General features: G+C 44.9%; 1 protein-coding gene across 5 annotated transcripts in view; it reads left to right on the forward strand.

Moving 5' to 3' along the window:
* Positions 1 to 14,211, forward strand: part of LOC138473098 (prominin-1-A-like) — a 1,012,351-nt gene that overhangs the window by 887,927 nt on the left and 110,213 nt on the right. For all 5 annotated transcript variants that reach the window (XM_069611612.1, XM_069611614.1, XM_069611613.1 and 2 more), the window contains one exon: positions 12,694 to 12,762. In XM_069611612.1, coding sequence (XP_069467713.1) covers positions 12,694 to 12,762 — 69 coding nt within the window. The remainder of the gene's footprint in view (positions 1 to 12,693; positions 12,763 to 14,211) is intronic.

Consider the following 14,211-nt stretch of genomic DNA (forward strand, 5'->3'; position numbering starts at 1 on the left):
AATAGAATCTTTTCATTAATTGAAAATTGGATGATGGCCAAAAACCTTGCTCTGAACAAAAGCAAAACAGAGCTGATGATTGTAGGTAATTCCAACTATCTCTCCGAATTCGACCCCATCTATAAATCATATAGGCTAGGCTTAGTGGAAATGTTCCCTCAACCAAAACTAAAAATATTAGGTGTTGTAGTGGATCAGTCCTTAATATGAGAGCTCATGTGAGCAGCCTTATCGCCGCATCCTCTTACTACGTGAAACTATGGACTCATTTGAGACCTTTTATCTCACAGGCAAAAGCTGAGACCATCGCCAGAGCCATAGTTGGTGCAAAGACTGACTACTGCAGTAGCCTCCTTGTCGGTCAGGAAAAATTTGACTCCCATAGACTTCAAGTAGTCCAGAACAGTGCAGTTCGTGTAGTTACGGGTCTAGCCCGGCGTGATCATGTCTCAGCTGCCGAACACACCTTACATTGGTTGCCTATCAAGGAACGCTTTAAATTTAGACTATTAACGATAGTATTTAAATGTAGACTTGGCATAATGCCCAAATACCTGCAAGATCACACCCATGATAAAGTCAACTTTAGGGCTCTCGGGTCAAGCAACCAGAATTTGCTAGTCCTCCCTTGCTGTAAACTAAAGAAAGTCGAGAATGTGGCCTTCTACATTGCGGCACTTAAACTCTGGAATTCTCTTCCACAGTTACTCAGACAGCACCCCTCTATCACCTCGTTCAAGAAGGCCCTTAAGACCTGGCTCTTTTACTGATTTCTCACTCTCATGTTGATCACTACCTCGGCCTGGTTCTCTTATTCCTGATGATCTGATTGCTTTGTTTTTCTCATTTGTTTGTCATGTATGCGCCCTCACACCTCGGGATTCACGGCTGCGCATTATAAATTGATTAAAGTAAAGTAAAAGTAAAGGTTTCTTTTAAAAAAAACACTTTACCTATAATTACATTTTAGTTCATGTGAAACCTCTTGAAACATGTGAATCGCATACAATCATGCATTTCCACACTCCATCCAGTAGATTTGGCACTCCTTGTGTGAGTAATTATAAGTATCAGAATAGGTACAATTGCAGCATTTTCAAGGAAGTTATTGATCAGGAGTATTTATGAACTATTAATTACTTGTTTGTTTACACTTTATAGCATGGGGATGTCATATACTTGGGGAAACCTTGCACCACCATTCTTACCTTGTACTCTTGGCATATCCACAGAATGTCCCTTCACTGTGAAGACATGGTCCTTGGCTACTGATCAGGCACAGAATCCCTGAAGTGTTTGCTTTTGTCCTGCTGGTTTTCTCAATGTTTCACTGATGAATCCTTATCTCCGGAAACATCAGAAAGGAAACTGAAATGCCTGAACTTTAGCTATTGTAAGTCCCTCGTGGCCAGGGTACACAAGGTAACCTGTTGTAACATTGTAAGTGTCCTCTAATTGCTGGCTGAGAGATATAATTGGCTTGTGGCTGCCTTTAATCATTTTCGGCAAGCTCCCTTTGGCTGTACTATGGTGATGAGCCTGCCAGCGATCCCTGTATAAACCCCACGGTCTGCAAATGAGGCTAGGCACCTCACCCCCACCTCAGTTCCCCATTCGGTACAGCAGGTCTGGCAATTCTAGTAATTTTGTAGAAGAACGTGGAATATTTAAAAACGCCAAAGACATGACAAACGTTTGCTGGAAGCTGCAACGTTTCAAGAGCCTTCCAACAATAATACTCTGTGTGACACCTGTGTGAACCAGACCTCCAGTTCAAAGAATGAGACCAGGATGGTTCTCCCTCCCCTTGACCCAGCAGCACCATCCTTTTTACAACCCTACACTCGTGTACCTTGCAGGTCCTGGTCACTCTGCTTTTCTTGACCACAACTATGTGAGAAGTTTAGCAACAAGATGCCCTGGGGGATGACACCCCGAAGACCTTCACCTGACTAAGACAATTAGATATCAAACTAAATGCCCAAGCAGTGGTTAATTCATTATTAAAAATGCCTTCTCTGGATCCCAATGATTGTACTAGCCACTGTTCGATCACGAATACTCTATTTCTATTGAACATCTTAGAAATAGTCTCTTTACAGCTGCAAGCCCATTTTGAGTCACATCAATTATTGGGTGACCGCGAATTTGTTCTGAGCAGGTAGAGGTACTAACATGTTTTACAAAGGTAGCGGGCGCCCCTCTCTCGCAAGAACAGACATGATAACCTGTTCAGTGGTTATTAACCACTTGAGAGTTCGCAGCCACTGCTTTTACTCACTGTGCCTTTCACAGATGGGAAATATCCATTTGCATATCAGTCTTTGTCCTGCCCAGGGGCAGCATGGCCTTATTAAATATCAAGGATTCTCTTCTTCAAATCATGGATCATGGACATGTAGGTCTCCTGATGTTACTCCAGCTTTCAGCTGCGTTCGATACCATTGGCCATACATTGCTTTGTCAATGCTTCAGAGAAGTGCCATGGCATCTGAAATCTCTGCAAAGTGGCTATCTTCTTTCGTGAATAATCGGTCACTGCAAGTAAAAGTCATTAACGTGTTCCTAACACTGAAATCAAGGAATTTCCGCCTATTCTTTTTAACCTCTATGTGAAACCACATCATGACCTTTCACAGAGTCTTGGTGCAGTATTCCAGATGTATGTGGATGACACACTGATCATGTTTCCTCTCGATGGAGATAACCATTCTTACTATTGTTCAAGTACCGTCCACCTTAACCTGCATAGAACAATGGATGACACAACATTGGATGAGGCTGAATGAAGGTAAAATGGACATTGTGCTTATAGCTCCCCCATCTTATATCCTAAAGCCCTGAAAGCATGCATGGATTTTTTTACTTCTCCAAAACACACCATTAAAGTTAAGACAAAGTTAAAAACACTCTCTATAACCTTTGATTGCTGATTCCTCGCCTTCTGTCTTCTAAGGTGAATCAACTTTTAAAAAACACTTATTATCTAATGCTTCTCAGACACATCAGGCTTTCGTTCTGAACATCATCTTGCCATCATTGGTAGAGCCATTGTGGACTCGGCAGTAGACGATTGTAACTCCTCTAAGGCAGAATGTCAGCATGTTCTCTTCATTAACTTCAGGTGTGTCAGTCAACCACAGCCAGGATTATTGCCAACATTCCCAGCTATCCATACAATTCCCTGATTCTCCCAAAACTGAATTGACTGCCTGTGAAGAGCAGAATTTCATTAAAGCAGCCCACTCTGGCCCTCGTAGCTCTCTGCTCCTGCTCTCAAACACGGATTCAAGTGGAATGTGTCATCTCGGGCCCAATGCTCTGTCATCAAAACACTATGTACAGCATTGCTACAAACGGTCCAGGGAATTTGGTAAATCCAGTACGGTCCTGGCATCCAAACTCAGGGATTCTCTCCCTGAAGATATTCGCAGGATCGATATTCTGCTTCACTGTTGTAAAAAAACTGAACACGTTTCTCTTTTAGCTTTTCCCTTTTTGCTCCACCAGGTATGGTTAGATCAGGTCGCGCACTTAGAAACCTTCAGGTAGCAATGCGTTTCTCCATTAAAATACAAATACACAGTGCCCATACTCTGAGTGCCTCTTTACTTGAAGGGTACTTGCCAGAGTTCTCCTACACTGTTCCCCCACCAGACGGGACAAGTCTGCATTGTACTTTCATGGCTTTAAGCTGTTTCTTCAACCTGAAGATCAACCTGCAGTGGTACTGGTAAGCAGCTGCAAAACTGAAACCTTGGCACTTGCATCACAAGACCCTTGCTGTCCAGTCGGAAACATACCAGAAAGGCAGTGCAGATGGTGCAATGAAATTCATGGGCTCTACTTCAGGATCTCAAAAATCTGGCTGCCGACAGCATAATCTCAAAGGGAGCACATGAGTGGCTTGACCTTAAGGGCTCAGGCACCAGAAAGCTATGATGAAGAAAATGGCGGTGAAATAAAATAAATAAATAAATTGATCCGTGGATAAAAGTCCACATGGAAATGTTTCCTCTTACAGGTGGAAGTTCCTCAACAAAATGAATAAGGTTAGGCGCACCCCATCGCATCACACCTATATTGCTTAGTATTTCTTTTTCTAGCTGACATAGGTAACTCTGATCTCATTTGACTTTGTCAACACATGCTAAATCCATGGACTACTCGGAGCATGCACCCTATGACGGACAGATAAGTGTTGTTCGTTAGAAATCCGTACGAAGGTTGTTGGCAGCCATTCGACTGTGAAATCCGGTATGGACTGGAACTGACATGACTTCCCCATAAGGCAACGGAAGTCCTCATGGGGTGGAGGCCCAATGCCCCTTAAGAGAGATCGGCAAACCATTAATCATCATATGACATCATCACCGGAAATAGATACTAAAGTTGGACTGTATATGAATGAATAGATCCATTTGTTTGGCAGGAGGCAGAACAAGAATGACTAGTAATATTCTCTCAAAGTTTCTTAGGTTCCCCTTTGGTCAGGTAACCTGTGACCTATAAAGTTAAGTGATCTGGAGGGTGGGTCAGGTTAAAGAAGTCAGTCCCATTACATTGTCACTTGCTGTTTTTCTTCGCTTGCAAGACAACAGATAAAGATGGCTGTGTGTTATCAACTGAAATTGATAAGTGAGTCTGATTCCGTGAAAGCCACATAGCAGTGGGAAACCCTGACCTCATATCCCATCTATACCCAAAAAGCTAAGCCATTGCACCAGCACTGTCTTTCATTCAGCCATAACTAGGCTGAAACCCTGTATCCTGAGGCAGCCCTGCACCTCAGCTCCCCCCACCTACCAGCCCAATCACTGTACACTGACTGGTAAGCCTGGCAATCTGCCAACCCCTAATGTTTAGAAGAACACAAATGTTTTCAAATCAAACCCGTTTGCTGTATGCAACAGGTTTCGTTCATTAAGAAGAGGGCCCGCATAGGAATCATTTTGCAATTAAGTGATGGTGTTGCATTGATGAATATCAGTATTAAATACGGCTATGGTACCCTTGGCATTAGAGGGGTGATCTCCACTCCACTATAAGCAGCACATAGGCCAAGAAGCAACATGCTGAGCAGTGCAGTGCAGCAGTAAAGAGAAGGGGTCGTAGAGCCCCCTGAGACCACTAGACGAACTCCAATGTCAGACCTAAGAGCTGCTTTGAGAGGGGGTACACCAGGGGTGTTGCTAGGTTTGTAAAATATCTGGGTCTATGCTAATATCAGAACGGTTGGGACTCGGGGCTAGCTAGCCTTTTGGTTGTAGCCCCTTCGCTTCTATCCGGGGCTAGAACCAAAAGACCGGGGGCTACATACCAGCCAGCTCCCCTCTAGCAATGCCTCTGGAGGTACACATCAAGCAGAGTGCTGCAGGGCCCACAGAGAGTATCCAACTCTTGAGGATGTGCACAGGAAGGCTCTGTTCCAGTCTCATAGCGTCACACCTGTGTAGCAAAGTATACTGAAATGGTGAGGTCTTAAACACTGAGCCGAGAACCACTTGGAGGTTGGTCTTGTCCCTATCACAGAGGCCCTGCCTGCTGCAGTTATCACATCAAGGGTCTTTTGTTTTTGTTCATCTATGCAAGGAAAATACACGGGAGAGGCTGTTTTGTACTTGCCAGAAAAGTGAGGAGATATGGAGTGTCAGAGTGATACCTGTACAACCTGGCAGTTGTCTGTTAGGTCTTGCAGCGGGGGCCAGTGAAGTACGACAGGCCATGGGAGGGGTTGCTAGTGACAAAAGTAGGGAGCAACATTTTTGGCTTCCACATCAAACCCATTACCTCTGGAAACTGCTTCATCTGGATTTAGGGAGACTGGCAGGTCTAGGGGACACCTATCCTTGTAGACACAATTTTATTATGTCAGCCACCGTGCATTTCAGTTCAGCCTGCAGGAGCCTAGAGGAGAGACGATAGAGAGCCCCAGGCATTCCAGAGGAACAATGGATCATTGAGATCTTTCATGTATTGCTCTGTTAGATGTAAAAAGAGGTATAGTGCCCGATAGACAAAAAGGGTAACTGAGATAACCCTGAGAATTATCTCCTTAGAGCATTACCTGATGCCCGTAGTAAAATATTTGCATTAGTTTTCCTTAGGGAGTTAAATGTGTGGGCACAGCAGAAAGAGATTATCTTGCCCCTCCAAATGTGATTTATAAATGGTTTGTCAGCTTGCTAAAATGTTATTATGTTAACATGAATATGTTAAAACCTCAGCATTTGAGCACTTACATACATTTAGGTCAGGCTCCACTTTATGGTAACTTCATTCACTACAAATCAGCATTTGATAGAGTTGATAGAAACATAAACTGGTGTAAACTGCTGACAGTGGGAATTAACACAGGTTTACTTCAGCTGTACTAGTGTGAGCTGTGAGGGTGTATAAGTAGGAAACCGACACAGGAGGGGTCATGATTTTGGTTATAGACTTTTATTTTCAATCCCAACGAACTATCTATCCCTAGCTCTATGAGGGGTGCCCTGCCTCAACCTAGGAACACTAATGGTAAAATGTCCGACTGCCCGTCAAAATGATAAATCCTGCATCCTTTGTCAAAACCTTCTCCTATCCCTGATACTTGAACTCAAGAGTCTCTCAGTAAAGTAAAAGTTCTGTTACCAGGAGAATGCCTCCCTTCTCCTTGTATCAGGCTTCCACTCTGTAGAACAAACCTTCACCAGGAGAATGCCTCCCTTCTCCAAGTTTGTACAGTTCTTGCCTCTTCTAGCAACTCTTGTATCACCAACCACCAGGAGAATGTATCTCTTCCCCCGGTTCGCACAGCTTGTATCTCTTCTGGCAGCTCTGGATTCACAAACCACCATTAGAATGCATCCCTTCTCCTGGTTCAGATTCTCCCCTGCAATAATGTCTCTTTAATTCTTTCAGCTCTCTCTGGTCCTCCTTGAGAGCTCCCTTAAAGGTTATACAACCCTGCTTTCTCGGAGGAATGCTTCGTTTCAGGTTTGTTTTGACTTCTCCATATATTTGTCTTGTAGTATTTCCCCACCCATTACTGGGACTAGGGCGATTGCTCCTGATGCACAACTCAATGTTCCTTTCCCCAATATCCTTCCAGTTTCCACAGGGATGAGGGAGATTATCCCTGATGCACTCTTCACATACCCAATAGCTATTTGGCTAGTACTGGGAGGAGGGAGATTATCCTTGATGCACACTTCACTCTTCTAATACCGAGTAGCTATTTGGCTACTACTGGGATGAGGGAGATTATCCCTGAGGCTATGGTTGGCTCTCCACTCTACGCCTCTGGGTCTCACGCGTTCCAAGTTACCTGCTTTCCCAACAGGATGCGCTGCCGGCACTTCCAGAGTTTGTGGTTCTTCCTGCCAGCCTCTCTGGTCCTATTCTGCTCGGACCGGCTTTCGCCAGTGGCTCTCAAAGCCTCTCTGACCTCGAACGGCGTTGGATCCATCTCTGGCCCGATGGTCCACTCCATCGTAGTTGGATAACTGCCACTCCTTCCAGTCTAGATAGGAGTCTGCCTCCTGCCGGCTCCTCTCCTATTGCAGCAGCGCCTTTCCTTCTCCTTCCCTTCTATGGGACAGCATTCAGTCTTTTCTCCTTTGCCCGGTGTGAATCCCCCAGATAGCTTTTGGGGGCCTCTGCCTGGGGGCCCCTGCCTTCTGTGGTGCAAGACAACTAGTCCTTCTACTGTTTCCTCTTTATAGTGCTAACTCCGCTCCGGCGTAACCTCACCACCTGATGTCAATGTCTCTTTGGCATTCTTCATGTCCCCTGTGACCCACCTTGTGTCAGTACATTGGTGTTGGTTATTCTTCATGCTTCTTGTCTCAGTTGGCCTCATTACAAGTTTTCCAGTCCGGGAACGACGTTGCCGGTAAGCTTGCTGGTACCGTAGTTCCCGGACCGGCAAACTACGAGTTCTGCGGCACCCGCGAGCACAGCATGTCAGAAGCACCGGCATTGTTCATAATGGTGCCGGTGCATCCGGCTTTCCCATTCCCATTGAGCCCTTTTGGGCTCAAATGGTAATGAGGAAGAATTTTTCCAGGTGCCCAGGAATGGGCAAAAACCGGGTCTGGCAAGGCCGTAATGATCCGGTAATTGCCCATTTCTGGGCGCCGGAAAAAATAAAATACAGGCACGGCTACCGCCAGCCTCGTAGGGAGGCCCAGTATGTTCTACATACAGTGAAACCATGGTCTTACAATAACACATAATCCTACTGTCAAAGGTTGGACTGGGGGAGTGCTGGTGTTCTAAGGTATTTTCGGGATGTGCTAGGGCGGGGTTGGCTGTCTCCAAGGTGGATGTCCTTCTCCCCAGGATTGTAGTCCCCTCCTACGAGGTCTTCCTGCATATTACCACCCCCTAGCGGGACTATTGGGTAGCAGCCTCACCTCCCCTCTCCTCTGGGGAGAAGTGACAAGACCTGATGAATCATCATGGAGGGTGATACTGGACCTAGACGGTCTACAAAGAAGCATTAATGCTGTTTTAAGTTACTCCATGGGGTGCAAACTAGAAATGTACAAAGAAAAAAGAAATGTTTTTTACCATTAATAAAAAGGGTCATGCCTCCAATTGGAAATTGGGAATTACTCTAGTGATGGCAGTCTTGGAATATATATACTTGGGTACCTGTTGAACAACAGATATAGCTACATAACTATCTGCACTAGATACAGAAATAAGATTGTGCCAGTATTTGCAGAACGGAAAGCATTCCACACGAAATATGGAGGACTGTTGTTACTGTAAGCAGCTCCCCTCCCCCCCACGTCACATACGTATCCCTGGTGGTCTAGTGGGCATTGCTAGGTGCGGATCGGGCGCTCTGAGCCTGGTCCGTGCCGAGCAATGCTGTCACAAAGGGTGTTGTTGGAAAGGGGAGAATATCCCCTTTCCAACGACACCATTTCCGAAAACGTCCCTGGCGGATAGGGCCCCCAAACCCCCTGCCCCATTCCCATCACGTATTATTTTTTTTCATTTTTTCTTTTTTTTATGCCCCCACCCCTGGGGGCAGATGGTCACCTGTCTGTCCCCAGGGATCTTTATATATGTGCCCCCATGCTTTGTGGACCGGGGGAGAGAGGGCTGCTTACTGAAAGCAGTCCTTTCCCCACATCACAAACGTATCCCTGGTGACTAGTGGGCATTGCTGCCTGCGTATCGAGCGCCCTGCGCCCGATCCGCGGGCAGAAATGCTGTCACAAAGGGTGTCATTGGAAAGGGGACAATCTCCCCTTTCCAACGACACCTCCCTCGATCTCCAGCTTGAAATACAGCCAGAGATCGAGGGGGAGAAAGGTGAACACTCACCTTCTATTTTCACCGCAGCAGCCCGAAATGGCTGCTGCGGTGAAAATTACTTTCACGTCGACGTGCTTTACTCACGCCAGCGTGAAACTGAAGGTAATACAGCCCCCTGGCAGTGAGGGGAGACCTCCCCCTCACATAGCCCGGGGGTTGGATTACTGTTTTGAGCGATCCCTGCTTTGCAAAACAAGGTGCCAAAAAGAACAAGCTATCTCGTCCTTGGCACTACGGAGGTAATGTCAAGGACGAGATATCTCGTCCTTTGCACTTAAGGGGTTACGATCTACCATACTAGCTTGTAAACAGAAGATCATTCAAATGGCCCTTACTGGGCACGAGGCTCAGCCTTGTATGCTAACACAGTGGGTTCTACAGATTGAGGATCGATATTGGAGAAACACTTTGAATTTACACTTTGAATTGGCCTACGTCCGATTAGAACTAGGGCTGGTCTCAATGTTGAACATGCTAATGATTCGCGGAGACTGTTTATTTTTTTAATTAAGTTTACCAAAGAGGGCGACTTCTTACCAAAACTAAAAGATGTTTGACAGAAAGGAGGTCAAACTATCAAATGAGAAATATTTGGTAGAAATTGGTATAAAAATTGATATAAATATGTTAGAAAGGGAGAGTGACCTGATGATGCTATAAATAATATAAATTAAGAGGAAGGATTCCCTTTGGGACTGTGATTATAATCTTCTATGCTTGAAAAATAAAAAAACAAACTCAAGAATAATTGACATTTGTTATCAAATATGGTAGTATTATGCATCTGTGTGGGCTATATGACCAATCCCAAGAGATTGGCACTGCTTCAGATGTGGGAGACCCTTTCCAGCGAGGTGAGGCTGCTACACGATATTCCCCCTGGGGAGGATCTCATGGGAAACGAGAACACCATTAAGAGTAGTGACCAGCTTGTGAAAACATATCACCCTTTTCATCTCTATACCTTCCCTCTATACCCATCCTTCACTACATTACCAGAGAGTCCCAATTGTTACTGCAATACATCCCAGTTAACAACTATTGGGATGAGGAAGAAGAAGCAAGGAATGATGATCACCAACACGATGACAGCACGCATTCTAGCCGATTTGCCCAGTCTCATTCAAAAGCAGAGAGGCAGCAGGCGAATGGCGTCTTTGTTTTTGGACTGGCGCGGACCACGAGAGGCTGCAGGTACGCGGAGGTCAGCCAGAGAGAGAAGAGCACGTGCCACTGAGAAACGCACTCAAATCACACCAACCGGGGAGCACACATAAGCAGAGGCAAGCCACCTGCTGCAGAGCAGAGCCTTGAGAGTGCAGAGAGACAGATGCCGAGCAGCAGAAGAAGCACAGAGAGGTCTGGCGAGGACGCTGTAAAGCCCAGGAAGCCTCTGAAAGCACTGGGAGACCCACATGCAACCAGAAAGGGATGACCCAGACTCTACAGGTAACAGCGTGGCTGATCCCAAGGTTGGGAGACCCAGAGGGTGCAAGAGGCAAGGGGCAAGAGACATGAAACATCATACCTGCAGAATAACCATGTGAAAGGGGTCTGGGACCCATTTTGGAAACATAAACCGCGAATTACAGAAAATACAAACTTTGCCTATTTAAGCCCCAACACCCACATACCTTGGCAGGAGAGTAAAACAAGACTGTGGGGTACAGAGAAAGACAACTGTGAAAACAAACAACTGAAGCGTGTCTGGGACCCATACTGGGGGAACAAATCCCTGGGTATCACAAAAGGGAGCAGAAGCTTTGTGGATGCAAGAAAGTATCACAGATCTTGGCAGGAGAGTGAATCAAGATTGTGGCCGGGAGTAGAAGGGACCTGGAAACTTAATCAAGTGAAGAGGGTCTGCCACCCTCAAGGGAACAAATACCCCAAAGCATAAATACGAAGCTAACATATTCAAAGCACACCCAAAGACCTTGGCAAGAGAGCAAACAAAGGCTGTGGGTGAAAGAGAAGAGCGAGTATCCTTCTTGGCAGGAGAATAAACCAAGGAAGGGGTGCTAAAGAAGGGACAGGAGTGCCCTCCAATCAAGGCTGATTAATAGAGGCAAAGATAGAGTGGAAACGCCTGGGAGAAAGCAATCCAAATCCTTGGGTCTTTGTTGAATGTTTACTTGTTTTCATATGCTGGAAAGACTTGTTGGTGGCAGGGGGGACCCTTGATTCTTGTGGAGCTTTTGCTTGATTTTCTACACCTTTTGGAACTTTTGTGTTTTCCTGTCAAGGTCCGGCTGCAGGTCGGCAGTCAAGATAACATTTTCCCCTTGCAAATTATACTTAGCTTGTGGGGTACGTTTTGGCCACAGGGTGGCAAACTTTACTTTGGACAGTCTGACGCAGACTGCTAGCTGTTGAGGCAGGGATATCCCTCTTAGAGATTGGGCTAGTTAGGCTTTCCTCCAACTACCCATTTTACTTTATAATAAAAGTCTTTGCCAATCAGCACGGCACCCTTGTGTCTGTCTCTTAATCCTACACTCTCACAGCTATATAAGAGGTTTTGTTCAGTTTATTGTCAACAACGGAGGTGTTCAGCCCCACAGGGAACTTAGCAGAGTTGAAAGGTGTGAGGTATAATGTAGACCATTTATCACTTTAATAAATGAAACAAATGCTGGAGACGGTGCCTACTATGATTGTGACTGCTGTTACTAAATGACTGTTGTGAAACAATGCCTTATGCTGTTGGTGCCATAGAGACATGATGGAGACATGGGCCCTGATTCATGGAAATATGTGTGTGTTAAACAGGGATTTGCGTTACATTCTGCCTGCAAATCCCGGTTTGACAAATGAGGATTTGGGGGCAGAATGTGATGCAAATCCCTGTTTTACACGCAAATACATGAATCAGGCCCATTTGTTTCCTGATAAATAGTATCTATATTCCATTAATCAGTGTATATATTACCTTCTCAGTTGGAAGCAAGGACATTGTTGCAATCCTCTGCATTACAAAACTATATGTACAGAAACCCTCACATGCATGTGAATATGATTAATTCCGTTTGGGAGATGCTAGTCCAGTCCGTAGGTTTTCTCTATACAATGGGACTTGTAGTCCAGGATTTATAATGGGAACATCCAGGACTAACAGTCCCTTAAAAAGAACTAAAAATAGGACTGGACTATCATCTCCGGAATAGCATGGAGCATGTTGACATGTATACTCTCACGAATATCTAGGTTGATCGTTCCAGGCTGAAAAGTTGTAGAGAGACAGACAAAAAAGGAGTCTTGAGGGCGTTGTTGCAAATGGGTAGGTCCCCTATCGCTACATACGCACTCTGTAGGCCTGCTTCTCTGCTATGCCCGGTCGAGCGTCACCATTAACACTATTATCTGTTTCCCCCATAGGAGAGTCGGACGTACATGGATAGAATAATGGGTTACTTTCCTGCATATATCAAATGGGCAAACACAACGGTAAGTTCAGTCCACCTCCACAATCTTGCAATTTTGGAAGAAATTGTAATCCTTCAATGGGACATATGCCATGGACGCAAAACACCTGCTGTGTGATTTCCTAATAATACGTGCGCTGTAACATTTAGGGCAGTACTACGGTAGCTTTGTGTTTGGCATGCCGCTGCCTGCCATTCTCAGACTCGTCTGTAGCTTATGCATGTGTGTTACAAATGATTTCTGACCGTGACGCAATTACACAAGGTGTTGCATGCCAGGTTTTACACGCATGTTCGAAGCTGATCATGTTGCAAAATATAACATACCACAGTTGGCAATGCACACGCACGTCAACCATTGCGTACATTCTTGGAAAAGTGTCTTGACAAGAATACTTGTTTTGCGCATTCGAAGGACATGTTTGCGAGCAGCAATTTTTGATGCACCAGCTGCAAATTTATCCTAATATCTCCCATGTTTATACTCTTGCTCTATTGATTTGTAATCTGGGTGCTGCAGAACACGCTGCATATATGTATGTTAAAAGAAAAAAAGTGTGTGAATGTTTGCAAACTAAAATTCCATTGCTTTTAGCCACATTGAATTACAGACGACAACTGTTTGAAAAGAAGTTTCTTTCGTCTTGATCTGATCGCTGGGGTATCCCGATTTCGTGATAATGATGCCCAAATCATTTGCAAACGGGCTTCAAGCCAGAGTGGGCAGCCAGGTGAAGCGGGAATTTAGGCTGTAGCTCCACTGGCGGTTTAGATACACACTTGCAAAGGCTTAGGGATACTGTCCTCCAACAAGAAATGTCAGCAAATATAATTAACATTTTAAATATAGAACATGCAATACCTCTGCCCCCAAACCATTTTGTAGGAAGTGAACATATGTTCATTTTTTAGACACGTCTATCCCAAAGTACTTTTCAAAAATTAGATTTATGTGGAAACGGTGGGTTGTGTTATCCTAAATAAAATGATTGAAAAGGAAAACAGCATGAAAATAATTGTTGTGGATTACATCCAGCCCCTCCCCCGAAATAACGCTAACTAAAAGGAGTGTAGCTAATATTATGTTCAGCTAAGTCTAGTGATTCCTTAAGCGTTTTGAAAGGTGTGCATGCAAGACTAATGATTCATAACACCAATATCAATGTTATCCTGGTACTCATAGAGAGAGCACTGGCATCAAAGTTCAGGCATGACCCTTACTCAAGACCAACAAGTCTTTGCCAGAGTTATTCGAGATCTACACAGCAGTCGATGACCCTGCACTATGCATTGGCTGTGCAAAGACTGCAAGTTGTATGCACCCTGTAGACTCCTGCACCATGTATCTGGCTGAATTGATGGTTACCGATACAAGTGCTGAAGTATGGGCATGTCACTGCTCTCTAAACTGAGGGAATATATCTACCAATACCTTGGATCGTTCTACTCCCATGTCTTGATTATATTATCT

Source organism: Ambystoma mexicanum, chromosome 8 (assembly GCF_040938575.1).
Source record: "Ambystoma mexicanum isolate Mex_15411 chromosome 8, UKY_AmexF1_1, whole genome shotgun sequence".
Taxonomy (NCBI): domain Eukaryota; kingdom Metazoa; phylum Chordata; class Amphibia; order Caudata; family Ambystomatidae; genus Ambystoma; species Ambystoma mexicanum.